General features: G+C 32.4%; 1 protein-coding gene across 3 annotated transcripts; it reads left to right on the plus strand.

Moving 5' to 3' along the window:
* Positions 1–5362: 5362 nt before the first annotated feature.
* On the plus strand, positions 5363–13866 carry LOC121242577 (auxin response factor 19-like). 3 transcript variants are annotated; one of them, XM_041140472.1, is made up of 15 exons: positions 5363–5929; positions 6302–6417; positions 7359–7457; positions 7545–7601; positions 7841–7996; positions 8070–8154; positions 8414–8504; positions 9164–9328; positions 9484–9606; positions 9922–9997; positions 10094–10232; positions 10714–12554; positions 12658–12848; positions 13277–13445; positions 13533–13866. In XM_041140472.1, exons 1-14 carry the CDS (start codon positions 5869–5871, stop codon positions 13410–13412), a joined length of 3336 nt encoding a protein of 1111 aa, XP_040996406.1. In that variant the 5' UTR covers positions 5363–5868; the 3' UTR covers positions 13413–13445; positions 13533–13866. The 3 variants fall into 3 exon arrangements, with proteins under 3 accessions (XP_040996406.1, XP_040996408.1, XP_040996407.1); XM_041140474.1 differs by lacking the exon at positions 5363–5929 and having other exon boundaries at positions 6333–6449; XM_041140473.1 differs by lacking the exons at positions 5363–5929; positions 6302–6417 and adding an exon at positions 6605–6758.
* Positions 13867–16433: the final 2567 nt, after the last annotated feature.

The raw sequence follows: 16433 nt of genomic DNA on the forward strand, positions 1-16433 counted from the left end.
AATATTATATTATTATTATTATTATTATTATTTATATAATTTAAATAAGAATTTGAACAATAATGGAGGAAAAAAAAGTGATGCCAACTTTTAAGAATATTGGGATCAAATAAAAATAATGGGAAAAAATTAAGTTGGAAAACAACTCAAAGTTCAAATAGAACTCTAATCCCTATACGACGCATTCACTTTTGATTGCTTTGATTGAAAACGACAAACACTACGTTCTTTTCAAACGCTACCAAATTCTCCATGCAATAAAACGGGACCCACCAACTTCCTCATCAACCCAATACTACTATTTCAAGATCCTTATTTTCCCAATTATAATTACTTATTAATCCAAACCCAATACATAGCTATAACGCTATTATCATCATTAAACATTTATTGCTATAATAAATAATTGAGTTTAATTTAGATTTCCTTTTCAATTTCAAATGGATTGGTTCATTAATTATGTCTTACATCTTCAATTATGTAATACTTAACACTAATTCCATGGATCAAGCTTCGATTGAATTTAAGTTAGTTCCAATAATTTCATAGACATGACATGTCTACATTCTTAAGTTGACATATTATAAAAAGTAAATTTATCAATACTTAAAATTATTGGGATGTGTAATATTACAAGATAAACATGTGAAATGGGATGAGTGGACCCGTAAAATATTTAATTAAATGAGATAGAGTGTAAAGTTAGAGTTCGAATGCAACATATCTACTCTGATTCAAAATAAAATAATTATTTTTCATAAAAATTTAAACCGATAAAAAATATAGATTTAATTATTTATATTAATATTCTTAATGGGGCATCTCCTTAAATCATCACCACTATAAAGAAATACTACTTACCATCTCCACATGGTATATAAATATATGATTTATTATTCTTACCATTTTATTTTATTTATATAGAGAAATGAGAGTTTTGAATCTAGATTTTTCATTTAAAGAATCGGGTTATATCATGTTCTTGACTCTTATTATTCTATTTAAATACATATATTTACATATTAATATGTATATATTTAAATAGAAATAAAAAATTAATAAATTATATATCAGTATATGATATAGGTGATGATAAATATAGTTTTTTTTTTTAAGTATGTTTTGTTTTCTTTTATCTTGTCGAAAAGTATTATCGTAATCTAAAGTCAAAAACAAATCCAATCTCTTTCAATTCCCCAATCTGCTTCAATAACTAGACGGCCATTGGTGGATCCCATTGAGCACAAAGTTGATGAAGGTCAAAGCATTGGCCCCACCACGCACCAATCCATGAAAGACGGTTCATGGGACCCACACCTCTCTTGCATTGTTAGAGAGAGGATAATTATTTTTTAAGAATAATTGTATTGAATCTATAATACGAAAAGACTTTTTTTTTTTTTTTTTTTTTTAATTTTGACGAGTACGGCTATTCTAAAGTCTTTTATTGATATAATCTAATTTAAAAAATAATTTTTAAATTTTATTATTTAAATAATATAAATGAAATATTTTACATACCAAGTCGAGGATATAATATCTCTTTAACATTCGTGCCCTCCGATTTTCTATAATTCAATTTAGATACTAAAATTATTCCTACTCATCTCATTTTATTATTATAATTTTTATAAATTTTTATATAAAATATAATAAATAATTTAATTTTTTTAAATTTAAAAATAATAATAATATTAAAAAAATATTCTACATCTCATTATCTAAACCTCATCTAAGAGAATGTGCTCGCCATAGACTTTAGACAATGTTTTAGCATTGTATTGCCTATTAAACAAGGATATATATATATATTTTCCTTTATTATTTTCTATTTAACTTTCATGATATAAACTTTCTAAATATATGGTCATCCAATTTTTTTATGTTAAGATGAGACCCACATTTACTTGGATTAGATAGCACGATGAATATCAGATACTCAACGTTTTATCTTGATTTTGAATATCAATTTAAGTCAAGAATATGTGTGAGGCGGTTTTAATCCATACATCTCAACTAAAATGTTTTACCATTAGCCACCTTTATATTATCAATTCATTTTGGTTTTATTTTTTTTTAAAAAATTGTTTAGAGATATTTTATAGATAATTTCAAAGTAAACTTCTTAAATTCTAAGTGTTGTGGCAAGTCCTTGTTTTTTATTGTTGAATTTTGTTACTTATTATCTATACATATCGCATATTATATTTTTATTTATTTATTTTATTCATAATAAACTAACTCAGTTCTTATACTCATCATCCTTACACTACATATATTTGCTGAGAAAAAACAATAAAAATAAAAAAAATATTGTAATGTGTGATGTTGAGATATTAAGTATAATTTTTTCTTATTGTTTTAGGAATCTTTCATCTCTTTTCTTGTAGGCACCAAGAGTTACTACTCTCTACTCGAGCATGATCTTTAGAGGAATATAGATGATGGGAGTAATAGATGCTCATTGATGATAAGTTTAAGTTACAACCTAATCTTAATTATATCGAGAATAAAATGATACTCATTTAAGATATATAAATAATCAGAATGAATCTGATTCTCTTAACTTCACGTTTATGAAAATTTAGATTAATGATTTTTATCCATCAAATCATATAGAATTAATCCTCTTATCAATAAACTAATATACTTCATGACATAGTCGTCAAAGATTTGAAAAACTTAAATTATGTTTTAATAGATGAATGAATAAGAGCCAAACAAATAAGTTTTGTAAATGCTAAGTAAGCATTGATCGTTCTGTATTTGTTAGCCCATTAATTAGTTCCGAATTTGCAATCTCAATCGAGAAGTTCTACAGTTACAAATAATTATCATTAAAACAAATTTATAAATTAATATGATTTGATGTGATACATTATATTTATTTTATGATAAAAATAATTTTACAATTTAATATAGTACATCAATCTACATCAATTTATATCTTTATTTTTATAAAAAAATTTGTGATTAAAGTATTTCTCATTCCAATATAAATTACTATCATAAACCAGATAAAAAAATAAAAAATAAACAGCTATAAATAACAGTGAAAGTTACTTGTTGGAGTGAATAGAATCATCAAACTGGGAAGAAACAGAAAAGGGCATAAATGAATATCACTTTTTAAAAGGAGAAAGTTATTAGAAAACTGACAAAACACAAGTGCATATCCCACATTTGACAATTTTTATTGGGGGGACACTTTGCAAAAACATCACAAAAACTTAAAAAAGAAATACAAAAATTACAAACAGTGCTGTCAAAATCAGCATTATGCACGTGGATCCAAGCCCCCCGACATGGCCTGCCACGTCATGAAGCATTTACTGTCCCCATTAATTATTATTATTGATCATAATAAAGTGTATTTATGAATTAAAGTTGCTTAATTTAATCATTATTGATAGTTTTTTTTTTAAATTTAATTCCGTACAATTTGCATGTGAGGCCACTTGGACTCTCATAATTCTGCATGATTACTTTTTTTTTGAAAAATATTTACAAACAATATTTTTACACAATATTTTTCATAATATTTTATATAATTATATTTTAAATAAGAGATATTTTTATAAAATATTTTATAAAAATAACATTATTTTATAAAAATACTCTCATTTTATTATATTATTATGAAATGTGTTGTGAAAATATATTGTGAGTATATTATTATTCTTTTTTTTCAAGATTTAGGTGTGTTTGGATAGTGAGTTGAGATGAGATTAATTGAGATTAAATTTAAAAGTTAAATAAAATATTATTAGAATATTATTTTTTCACATTATTATTTTAAGATTTAAAAAAATTGAGTTATTTATTATATTTTATGTAAAAATTTAAAAAAATTATACCAATAAAATGAAATGAAATGAGATTAAACATTTTTACTATTCAAACGGGACTTAGAGTGTTTATTTTTTAACATAATAATTTCCTCATTTTCCCTCCTTTACTAGCAACGCGGTGAAGAATTATTTAAAATTTAATACAAAATATTAAAATGGGATCAAATAATTGTAATAATCAGATAATGTTATCTGAGCATAGGTTGTAATTTGGGTAGCATTTAGGTCAAACTCTATTTTATTGTTAACCAAGTCTTGATTTAGATTTCATAATAATGGTGGTGCATATATATTACTCTTACAATTAATTTATTGGTAAAATTTATTTAGTTAAAAGTATTACATTAAATCCAACTCAACAATAAAAAATATAAGAAAATCAAAGAACCCTGGATGAAGCAGCCTTTTTACAAGCATTATTGATTTGATATTTAGATTCCTTGTGTTATATCTTTTTTTTTTTTTTTTTTTTCCTTTGGCACAATAACTAAAAGGAACAGCTGTAATGGATTTTTTTATTGGATAGCAGGGAATTTATTATTTTTGAGATAGGAAGAGAATTTTATGAATAGTAATAAGATGATATGAGAATTTTATAAATAGTAATAAAATAGTTTGTGAATAGTAGTGAAATAGTTTGAGTTGAATACTTTTTGGATTTTGGGAAAAGAGAGAGAAAAAAATTGAATAAAAAATATTATAGAATTAAAATATTGTTAGAATATAATTTTATAATTTTTATAAAATTTTTATTATTTTTTATTTTTTGCTTAAAAGTTTAGAAAATTTATAATGATTAGTTTGAAAAAGTTGTAATGATTAATTTAAAAATTTTATATTTGAATTATATTTGAGAATGAGATGAAATGAAAATTTTAAGATAAGATCTATTTCCAAACAAGTCTTGAGCTTCGATGATCCATTTAAAAAATCTCGAGTTTAAGTTGTCAATTTGCTCTCTCAACAATAATTAGACTAGCTAATTGTGTTGTTGTAATTAGTTTTATTTAAGACACTGCATAAATGACATAATATAAAGCATTGCATTTCTTGTGATGCACATTATAACAACAATGCTGTATAATAAATGTGTGTGTAAATGTGCAATGAGTCCTTCAAAATAAATTTACCATTTGCACATAATGGAGTGTGATGGTGATGGTCAGAAAAATGGGTCAACAATTATAAATCATTGGGTTTAGCTGCCTATGAAGGAAACAGGAGAGACATTTTAAAAAATGAAAATTAATTAATTATGGGAAAAATATGAAAGAAATTATATATAGAAAAACAACAATTGTCTTCCTTGAGGCTTTTATTTCGATTGAGACACTTTTTTTTTTTTTTTTTATTAGAAAATATTATTTTGTTTAAGAGAAGACATAAAATTTATGATAAAAACCCAAGAAAACAAATCTGAAAAAGAAAAGAAAAAGGATAAAAAAAAAAGTTTGCAGTGGAATTTATTGAAAAAAAGTGTTAGAATTTTCATTACAAAGGTCATAGAGGGACATAAAGAGAGGGAAAGGACAGAAAAAGCACTAATCCGGGGAGGGAGAGAGAGAGAGAGAGAGAGAGAGAGGGGAGAAGAAGAAGAATAGAGGGGAGATGTCTGGGTGTTGTAGGGGAAGATAGGGGGCAGAGCTTCAGCATTTGGTCTGGTCTTTGAGGAACTCAGCAAACAAATCCCAACCCTTTTTTCCTTCCTCGTTCCCTCCCTTGTCGGCCGGTCGGTCTACTCCCACTTTCCGGCGAGGTAGCCGGAATCTTTTCCTTTCCTTTACTTTTTGTTCATTTTTTTTGGTCCCCGGATATTCTCAGAAAGTCGCTTTCTGGTCCTTCCCTGAGCTGATCTGAGCTCGTCAGCTGAGAAAGTCAAAAGTTTGCTCTACTTCTAAGCTTTGGATTTTGTTGCTTATCTGAACTTAACCGAGCTTGGATTCACCAGACAGAAATGGACCGTTGAAATTACCTGGCCAATAGTTTGTTTATTTTGTAATATTCGCCGGAGAACACAATGAAGACGCCGGCGAATGCCGGAGCCGGCTCCGTCACGGCAGCGTCCACTCCCTGCGAAGGTTAAGTCTCTTTGTCTCTGTTTATATCTATATGTCCACTCGTCTCTGTTTGTCTCTCTCTACGAGTGATAGAGCATTGGACGAATCGGTGGATCAGAAAATATGGATTTTGCGCTTATTTTTTTCCCTTTTGTCTTTATCTTCTTCTTCGGTTGTGTACGCTCATGTTTTGTACGGACTTTGTAATTTGCCAATGTCTCCGTGAAAATCGATCTTAAAAAGAGAATCTCCTATTACTGCTTCTACTCTATTTGCAAAATTCCAAAATTTCCATTTCTGTTTCTGGAGAAACAAACGTGCTTTATGGGTAGATAAGAATTAATGATATGATGGAGTATTCTCTGAAGAATAAGAGGGTGAAACGTGGTGCAGGAGGAGACAAGAAGAGCATAAACCCGGAGCTATGGCAAGCGTGCGCCGGGCCGCTGGTGAACCTGCCGCCGGCTGGGACCCACGTGGTCTACTTCCCTCAAGGTCACAGTGAACAGGTGGGTAGTATCAGATATCGTGCGCCGTGTTGGTGCGTCTCTGCTTAACCTTCACTTCTACTCCTTCGTTTCTGCTTGTCTGAATTGTATTAGTCTCTATCTCTAATTATACTGTCTGATTTTCTTTTTCTTTATTTCTTGTTTCTTTTCATTTCTTATTTTGTATCTATTGCTCATCTATAGATATGTGCGGAGATTTATGTCTGGTCGTATTTTTACAAAATAAAGCGGTTTGGTGAAATTAATGAATAAAGCGGTTTGGTGAAATCAATGAAGAAAGTCTATGTGAAAGGGAAAAAAGATAAGTCCTTTCGGATTTTGCTAAAGTGGGAGTTTGGTAGGTAAATATCGTTTTACCTTATAGGGTGAGATGATGCATTTTTTTGTCTTGTAATTATGCAAGCCTTTCATTTTAAGTACCAAGATTGTGTTAGTGTGGTGAAGTTACGAGCTTACTTTATACATCCATTTTATTTCGTGTGAACTATATGTATTTTATTCTTGAGTTTTGCCATGTACAAGCAAGTTTGCGTACCAATCTGCGTACTAATGTTATTGTCTTCATATTATAAATTCAAATTAGCATTGTTTTTAATAAAATCTACTTTTTGACCAATCATATTGAATGGGTGCGCGTATTAGTATGCAGAATCGCTTACAATTAGATTTTTCCGTCAAAATAATTATATCATTATTATTGCTACTTATACACTCCAGTAGTTTGTTTCATCATAGTTTGTAAAATTCTTATCCTAGTGTATTTTAGCCATTGAACCAAGTAAAAAAAAAAATATGGAATATAGGTATTTCATTGGCTTGAAATTTTTGTTGAACTACAGGCATGCAGTTTCTTTTATGATTGTACCATGAAAAGAACTGTGTACTTTATGTTATCTTCTTCTTTCAGAGTCCTGACTTGAAAGTGACAATCCTGGTTTCAGGTTGCAGCTTCTATGAAGAAGGATGTGGATGCACAGATCCCAAACTACCCTAATCTACCTTCAAAGCTACTATGCCTCCTTCACAATGTTACCCTGCATGTATGGCTGACATTAGCAGGCTTTTTCCTTCCAAACATATTGATTTCATTACTAAGCTTGTCCATTTTTTTGTGCTTGAATTCTTAGGCGGATCCAGAAACAGATGAAGTATATGCTCAGATGACACTCCAGCCTTATCATTCTGTAAGGACTTGACGCCATTTTTTTATAAGTTGGACTCGACACCAAAATGACTAGCATCTTTATTCTGTCCCAAAACTGTTGATGTTGTTAAGTCACATGGTAGCTTATGCTTTGTGAATTTGGTTATTCCTAAGCTACAGAAAAACTATACATTACTCAATCTTTAGGGACTTCTGAATTTGAACTTAGCTTGTCCCAAATCAGCAACCCATTTTGAATCTATCAAGCTTCATATGCAGTTTGACAAGGATGCGTTATTGAGATCAGATCTTGCACTCAAGACAAATAAGCCCCAACCAGAGTTTTTCTGTAAAACATTGACAGCAAGTGATACAAGTACCCATGGAGGTTTCTCGGTGCCACGCCGTGCTGCAGAGAAAATTTTTCCTCCTCTTGTAAGCAATATGCTTGATTCCAACGGTTTTGTGGGTTCATTCAAATTTTCATCTTGTTCTTGCTTCTGTATAGGATTTCAATATGCAACCACCTGCTCAAGAACTAGTGGCCCGGGATTTGCATGATAATTTATGGACTTTCCGCCATATCTACCGTGGTATGTTCTTTTCCATCTGAACAATTTTACAGTTGAACCAAAACTTGGGATTTGAAAGCTTTAAACTCCCAAGATCAAACTTTCAAATTTTTCTTTGAAGTAACTTTCTTTCTAATCAATTCACAAATCCCAACTTTTAATTCCACTTTAGAATTCATTTCCCAAGCATAGCAACACATCATCTTTACCTGTAATTATCACGTTTTCTATTGTTCCTTTCTAAACATATTTGGCCAACTCCTGCTTTCCCTTGCACCAGGACAACCAAAACGTCACTTGCTTACAACTGGATGGAGCCTATTTGTTAGCGGAAAGAGGCTTTTGGCTGGCGACTCTGTTTTATTCATTAGGTAATTTTCACGAATTGGGACTTTCCAGACTTTTATTTTTGGAGTTGCTGATAACATAATGCATTTTATATAAGTCTCTTAGTAATACTTCTTAATACATCACTTACATGCATGTGTTAGATTTCAATTTCATCCACAAACTGTCAATTATTTCAATTTAGTCCTTCAAGTTTTTAAAACATCTCAAATTTTATCTTTACTTATTGTTTCCATAATAACAACAATTTCTGATTTATCGAACTTTTTTGTGCACATTCGTAGCAGACATGGCTTTTTAAGTTATATCTTCTTGCTAATTCAGGGTGTAGGGGTCCTTAATGTTTTTTACTTACTGGACTTTCTTAAATATTGGATTCACATGCATCTGAGTGTTTTGTTTTTTTGTGAGATTAGTTTCATTTAAGCATTAGAAGGATGTGTGCGCATAAAATGTCTTTTTGTTTTATACCTGCAATTACTTTTTGTAGGGTAACTGTGATAGTGAGGGTATCATTTTGACTTTTTAAAAACCTTCTAGACTAAATTGAAAATTACGATTGTTTTTAGGAGTTTGAAATTTTACATATGGTTCAGGGTCCAAAATCTAGTTTGATCCAAAACACTTCAAATCAAACAAATACCTCTGTATTAACTGTATGGTATTTAATGCTTGTAAGCAGGGACGAAAAGCAGCAGCTTCTTTTGGGCATTAGACGGGCTAACAGGCAACCCACCAATCTATCATCGTCGGTATTGTCAAGTGATAGTATGCATATAGGGATTCTAGCAGCAGCAGCCCATGCGGCAGCGAATAATAGCCCATTCACTGTGTTTTATAATCCGAGGTTAATATCTTTCATTTTCCTATTTCTAATATTTTCAGTGATAAGTGTTCCTTACATTTTTTATTAGATTTCGAGTGCATAAGCTTAGTTGTAGGTCATATGAATTAATTTCTCCATACCTGGGAATCAAACGGAAATATCCTTTGTATATGCAGGGCAAGTCCATCAGAATTTGTCATCCCTTTAGCCAAGTACTACAAGGCTGTATATAGCAACCAAATATCACCTGGCATGCGCTTTCGAATGATGTTTGAAACAGAAGAGTCAGGAACAAGAAGGTAGTTGTATTTGAATTGTTATTCTTGCTCAGAATGTTGATAATATCATAATAGTATGGCATCAATGCTTGTGAAAATTGTGCTCAAAGTTCATATTGTGGAATGCTGATGGAGGCTTGATGGAAGAAGACAAGATTGGCTTCTTTTTGATTGGTTCTTTATTTATATTTAACTCTAACCACGATTATTGAATAGTTGATCTAGTTTATTGAGAAATGAGAAGGGCAATGGCATTCTTAGATCTGAAGAAATTTGTTTGGGATAATTGAACTTTTCAAAGGTTTTGGTCTTAAAGAAAAAGTGTTTCTTCTGCAGGTATATGGGTACAATCACAGGTATTAGTGATCTTGACCCTCTTAGATGGAAGAACTCACAGTGGCGTAATTTACAGGTGGAAATTCTGGGATGTCTTTGCTATTTCAGTAGGCATATCCTCACTATCGATAGTGCAGATTACCATGTTAATCACTTGCATATTCTTTAACAGGTTGGTTGGGATGAGTCAACAGCTGGGGAAAGACGTAACCGGGTCTCAATCTGGGAAATTGAACCGGTAACTGCTCCATTTTTTATCTGCCCCCCTCCGTACTTCAGATCAAAGCGTCCAAGGCAGCCAGGAATGCCAGGTACAAAATGTTCTGTGGCAACCTTAAATCTTGTCAGCAGCAGTTGTTTAAATTTTAATCTCTATTATTTTTCTATGTCATTTGTTCATAAATCCAGAAAATGATTCTTGCTTGTATGGCACCTAGGTCATTTGTTGCTAATGATATTTGCTTTAGTGCAATTCATTTTCCTCTAGTAGTTGAAGGTGTCATCTGACTCAATTATCCAATAAAACATGAATATCTCATGGGATAGATTTTCTTTTTGTTTTGTCTTGGTCAGTGTTTGTTGGCCTTCAAAGGTAGCTTTTGAGTTGCCTTTCGAAAGTTGATCGTGTGAAATGCCTTATGCTGATGATTGAATTCTCAAAGAGGCTTCTCGTTCTTTCTGTGACTTGGTTGTACACCATTTTTTAATTACTCTTGCCAAGGCAGAAAGTAAAAAGACGGCTATATTCAATTTTGGTGAGAGGACATTTGACTTACCTTACTATTATTGCAGATGATGAATCCTCTGAGTTTGATGCCTTATTCAGAAGGACAATGCCTTGGCTTGGTGATGATATCTGCATGAAGGATCCTCAGGCTCCTCCTGGCCTAAGTTTAGTCCAGTGGATGAATATGCAACAAAACCCTTGCCTGTCTAACTCGATACAGCCAAATTACATTCATTCCATGCCTGGACCAGTTCTGCAAAGTCTTAATGGAGCAGCAGATCTTTCCCGTCAGTTAGGCTTGTCAGCACCACAAATACCTCAGTCAAACAACATGCAGTTCACTTCCCAATCCCCGAGGTTACCTCAGCAAGCACAACAGTTTGATCAACTCCCAAAGCTACCATCAACATTGAACCCATTAGGATCCATCATTCAACCACAGCAACAGCTGGGTGATATTGCTCAACAATCTAGGCCAAATTTGGTTAATCAAACTCTTCCATCAAGTCAAGTTCAGACCCAAATTCTGCAGCCTCAGTCTCTTGTTCAAACTAACAATATCCTTCAGCAACAGCCATTGACTCAAAACCATCAGTCTCATAGACATATTTCTCAGAACCCACAGCAACAGCACCAACCACAGAGTATGGGTCAGAACCAACAGCAAAACCTTATTCAACCTCATCTGCCTGACCAGGTAAACCAACAATTACAGATGTCTGATAGTCAGATTCAGATTCAACTTTTACAGAAACTTCAGCAACAGCAGCAATCGATTCTAGCACAACAGTCGACCCTGCAACAGCCGGCTCAACTAACACAACTCCAAGATCCTCAGAGGCAGCCGTTAGATATTTCCCAGAGCTTCTCTAGGTCTATGACACCTACCCAAATACTGGAGCTCCCTCAAGCAACCTCAACCTCGCTTCCTCAGTCTAACACTATCCGACATCAGATGATAAAGAATAACAGCCACACAAATATTCGTCTCTCTCAGCCGCCCCAGCAGCCAAAGCTTCAACACCAGCAATCTGGCATTCTGCCTGAAATATCAGGGCATGTGGGCCTTCCCTCATCTTCCCATCAGCTATCTGTGATTGCTAGCAGTTTAGTGACAGCAGCTGCTGGAGCAGGGCAGTCTGCAATTACTGATGATGTTCCATCTTGTTCAACTTCACCTTCCACGAACAACTGCTCTAATGTGGTTCAACCAGTGATGAATGGCAGGCTCCAACGAAGTACAACAATGGGGGAGGACATGGCTCAGTCTGCTGCCACAATTATTAGTCAAAATGCATTGGAAACTGTGTCATCTAATGCTAACTCTGTTAAAGATTTGCAGCAGAAACCAAATGTAAAGCCTTCATTGAGCGTCTCTAAGAATCATAATCAAGGATTTTTCACTTCACAAACATACCTCAATGGTGCAGCTGGCCAGACAGATTACTTGGACACATCATCTTCGACTACTTCAGTTTGCCTTTCACAGAATGATGTACATTTGCACCAGAATAACAACTCGATCTCTTTCAATCCACAATCGTTGTTGTTCAGAGACACCAGTCAGCATGGGGAAATTCAGGCAGATCCCAGGAGTAATGCTCCTTATGAGCCTATTGATGGCCAATTGGGCATACCCTTGAATCCTGATCCTTTATTATCTAAGGGCATGGATGGGTTTGGAAAGGATTTCCATAATGATGTCACTTCAGGAGGCATGCTTGTGAACTATGAAAACTCTAAAGATGCTCAGCAGGACCTTTCATCCTCGATGGTTTCTCAGTCTTTTGGAGTTCCAGAAATGACATTCAACTCAATTGATTCCACCATAAATGATAGCAGCTTCATGAACAGAGGTCCTTGGGCCCCACCACCGCAATTCCAGCGAATGCGGACATATACCAAGGTTTGGTGCTTTAAATAAAACTTTTCAGCAACTGGCACTAATTCTATCTGTTTGATTTTTCATACTTACCTTGGATTTTGACTTGGCAAATCCTATTTTGAAGGTGTACAAACGTGGAGCTGTGGGGAGGTCCATTGATATCACCCGTTATGTAGATTATGGTGCGCTTAAACAGGGTCTTGCTCGAATGTTTGGCATAGAGGGACAGTTGGAGGATAGACAGCGAATCGGCTGGAAATTTGTCTATGTAGATCATGAGAATGATGTTCTCTTATTGGGAGATGACCCTTGGGAGTATGTCCTTCAGTCCTTCTCTGGTTGCAGATCACAGTTTTTTTGTGCATATGCACAACACACACATTTGTAGGCTTTCCTGCTGGAAAGATAGTGGCGAGGCCTTTGGTTCAAAATTGGTTTTATAATGCCCTATAGGCCACATATCGGGTGCATTTTGTACATTCGAAATCTACCTGAGAGGAGTGGGAAGCAAAGTTTTCTGGCTTGTTAATGTTTTCTTACAAAGTGTGTTAAGGTTCATTGATCTAAGGAATGTGTTTTCCATGTAAAACCACTTGTGATGTGGAACATCCACCACTAGAAGAATTGGAGTGTGGTTAAAATTGGTCACACATTGTTGGATAACATTTACCAGACTTGTGAAACCATAAAATTTATCAGCATAGTAGTCTGTCTCTTACCTTTTCTGTTTCTGGGTGTTTCAGGGAATTTGTTAACTGTGTTCGCTGCATTAAAATCCTGTCCCCTCAAGAAGTCCAGCAAATGAGCTTGGATGGAGATTTTGGAAGCGGCATTCCTCCGAATCAAGCCTGCAGCAGCTCTGATGGTGGAATTGCTTAATTTAGTCTTAATTGCTAACGATTCTTCTTCCGGGTTGGGAACTTAATACTCTTTCTAGTAACATGTTCATGGGTTTCCATATGGCATGTATTAATTGTATGCAACAACTGGATTTTCCAGGTGCAGGCCCACCGAGAAGTGATCCTTGGGTAATTGGAGTGGATATTTCCTTGTATTTTGGCACTGTTGCTGGAAGTGCAATGCAGAAGTTGAGAAATGGAGAGAGAAGCTTTTCTCACGGTACGATTAATATTCCATGAAAGTGTATTTCCAGACTTGTGAACAATCCAGTTTGGAATGTGCCTAAGATCTTCCATATGTGCTGTCTTGAGATCAATTCTACATTGTTTTGCCCATTCAATTTAGTGTTGGTAGTTCTCCCACTTCAGTTGCCATGTAGAAAGCAAGAAGGATGTAATTGTAAGGCCTAGTTCGAGTGTATAGTTCTTCAATCCGTCAATGATGTTGCTTAATATACATGAATTTCAGTAGCTACTAGGAGGTGTATGGTTGAGAGAATAGATTTGCTTGGTATAAAATTCCCAGTTGTGAAGATATATGTACTTTTGCAGTTTTTGTGCACATGCCAAACCACAACTATCCACTGGATGAATGATGAACTTAAAATATTAAAACATTGGTTTGGGAAAGTCTCCACAGAAGTTTGGATATGGTGGTTATCAACTTAACCAAACCCGAAAGGTAAGGTACTCCGGCCACTCGGCCGGCTCGGACACCATTCTGGAGATCTAGAGATGATGAAAAGATGATATGTTAAGTCATTGTATTTGCTATCCTATTATATTATTTGTTTTTCTACTGTAAGCCCAATGTAAGGTAGGAGATGAGTTTGAAATCTCAAGCCTTTTTTCGATGGAAAATGATACAATTATAATTTCTTTTACAATTTTTATACAACTATATATAAAATGAGGGATATTTTTGTAAAATAACTTATAAAGTAATATAATTTTACATAAATACTCTTAATTTAACATATGGTTGTAAAGTTGTGAAAAAGAGTTATAAGTATATCATTACTCTTTTTCGAAAGTGGAAGGAACTAGCTTCTATACCGTACTCATTAATTGACACGTTTGATCACTAGTTGGTTTGGTTACATAAAACAAAATTATTTCATCTCATATAATCATTACAAGTTTTTTAAACTCTCACACAAAATATAATAAACAATTTAACTTTTTCAAATCTAAAAATAAAAATAATATCAAAAATTTATATTATAACAATATTTTATTCAACTTTCAATAAAACATCTCATCTCATCTGAACCGTATAACCAAACGAGACCTAAGTTGATAATGACGAGACATATCACCATATTTGGTCGATAGAGTTCTCTTCTAAATTAAATTGGAGAAAGCTTTCTTCAAACAATTTATAAAAATGATAAGCGTCTACTGAGTATGTGACAGGTGCATATGTTTTTAAAAGTGAAGGTTAAAAAATTGTCATGTGTCCATTTCTTCAAAAAAGAAAAACATTTGTTTCTCAAATAACCAAAGAACCTACAACAATTCTTTAAAGAGGTTGTTTCTCTCAACTTGGTTTGGAGGAAAATTGTCCTTTGGACATAAACCATAAGCATTGTTTTTTAAAAAGTACATCCCAAGAACCGACATGAATTTACTACGGAAATGTAGGTCCTATTAGGATTCAAAATGTATTTTATTTCATCTCATTTTATTTTATTATTATAATTTTTTTAAATCTACACATAAAATATAATAAACAATTCAATTTTTTCAAATCCTAAAATAATAATAATCTTAAAAAATAATATTATAACAATACTTTTTTTAACTTTTATTTTTCATTTAAAACCATCTCATCTCATATCTAAATCTAAACCAACCATGTGTAATCAATCTTGGTTGAGACAAAGTTTTCCTCCAACGGCCAAATTGGCTTTCTGTCAACCCATTTAAAAAAAGAATAATGATATATGCAAGTCCTAAATATACAAGTTTTGCACAGTTTTTTTGTAAAAAAAAATAGACCCATTATGAAAAAGTGTGAGAAACTTATTTTTTTTTAACGAGATCTTTTTTTTCTTTTTTTTTTAAAAAAGACTTATGTAAAATTTGTACATTTAGATCTTATTCAAATGGGACCTGATTGGAGCAGTGACAAAAAGATAGAGTAAGAAAGGAATAGGACAAAATGAAAACTTTGGCCTATTCCTTTCTTACTCCCCTTTTAGGTTAGCATACTCTTAAAAAATAGAGTATCCTCGTGTTAATATGTAAAAAATACCATTCATATAATTTAAATAGTAAGATTTGATTTGTAAGATTCAAATCGAATTATATTATGTAAGTACTTTACTAGATGTGCTCTATACACTGACTTGAAAATATACTTTTTTTAAAAAGAAAAATGCTATGCGTCTCGATGGGTTTTTTATTTTTTTTACTTTATGGTTAAGATATTTTTTTTAATAATGTTATGAATTTTTCTTTAAAATTTTTTAAGGGAATTACAAAAATGTATGTAAAGAGGCACAAAAAAATAAAAAATAAAAAAAAGAATTACAAGTCTCGGGACCCAAATATCAGTAGACGTAGCACTATCCGAGATAAAATTGCTACGTCTCTCAGTCATGAGAGAAACACATGCTTTTTTAATAAAGGGGCTTAAAAATTGTTTAACCTGCATTTTTTAAAAAGGAAAATACTTTAGTTACAAATAGATTACATAAAATTAATTTTATAAATTGACATGATTTAATATGTTTTGTCAGATTATAAAATTACTTTTATTATAAAATAAATATAACGAATTAGATGAAATTACGTCATTTTATAAGATTATTTTTATATAATTTATTTATGGATGTAAGAGTCCTCTTTTAGAAAACATGGACATGTTATATGCTTGATGCACACTCATGTCTTAAAAAAATGTAGACTTTTAATTTTTATAAAAGTAATACTACATACAATTGTAAAATATATAAATACTATACAGTCATTTTAAAAAAGAATAAAGTTTATTATT

Source organism: Juglans microcarpa x Juglans regia, chromosome 8D, assembly GCF_004785595.1.
Source record: "Juglans microcarpa x Juglans regia isolate MS1-56 chromosome 8D, Jm3101_v1.0, whole genome shotgun sequence".
Lineage (NCBI taxonomy): Eukaryota > Viridiplantae > Streptophyta > Magnoliopsida > Fagales > Juglandaceae > Juglans > Juglans microcarpa x Juglans regia.

What these genes read in the sequence shown, in the direction of transcription:
- LOC121242577 (XM_041140472.1), top strand. Translation starts at nt 5,869, where the DNA reads ATGAAGACGCCGGCGAATGCCGGAGCCGGCTCCGTCACGGCAGCGTCC. An exon ending in CACTCCAGCCTTATCATTCT is followed by an intron (nt 7,602 to 7,840) that starts GTAAGGACTTGA and finishes CTTCATATGCAG; the next exon opens with TTTGACAAGGATGCGTTATT. An exon ending in GACTCTGTTTTATTCATTAG is followed by an intron (nt 8,505 to 9,163) that starts GTAATTTTCACG and finishes GCTTGTAAGCAG; the next exon opens with GGACGAAAAGCAGCAGCTTC.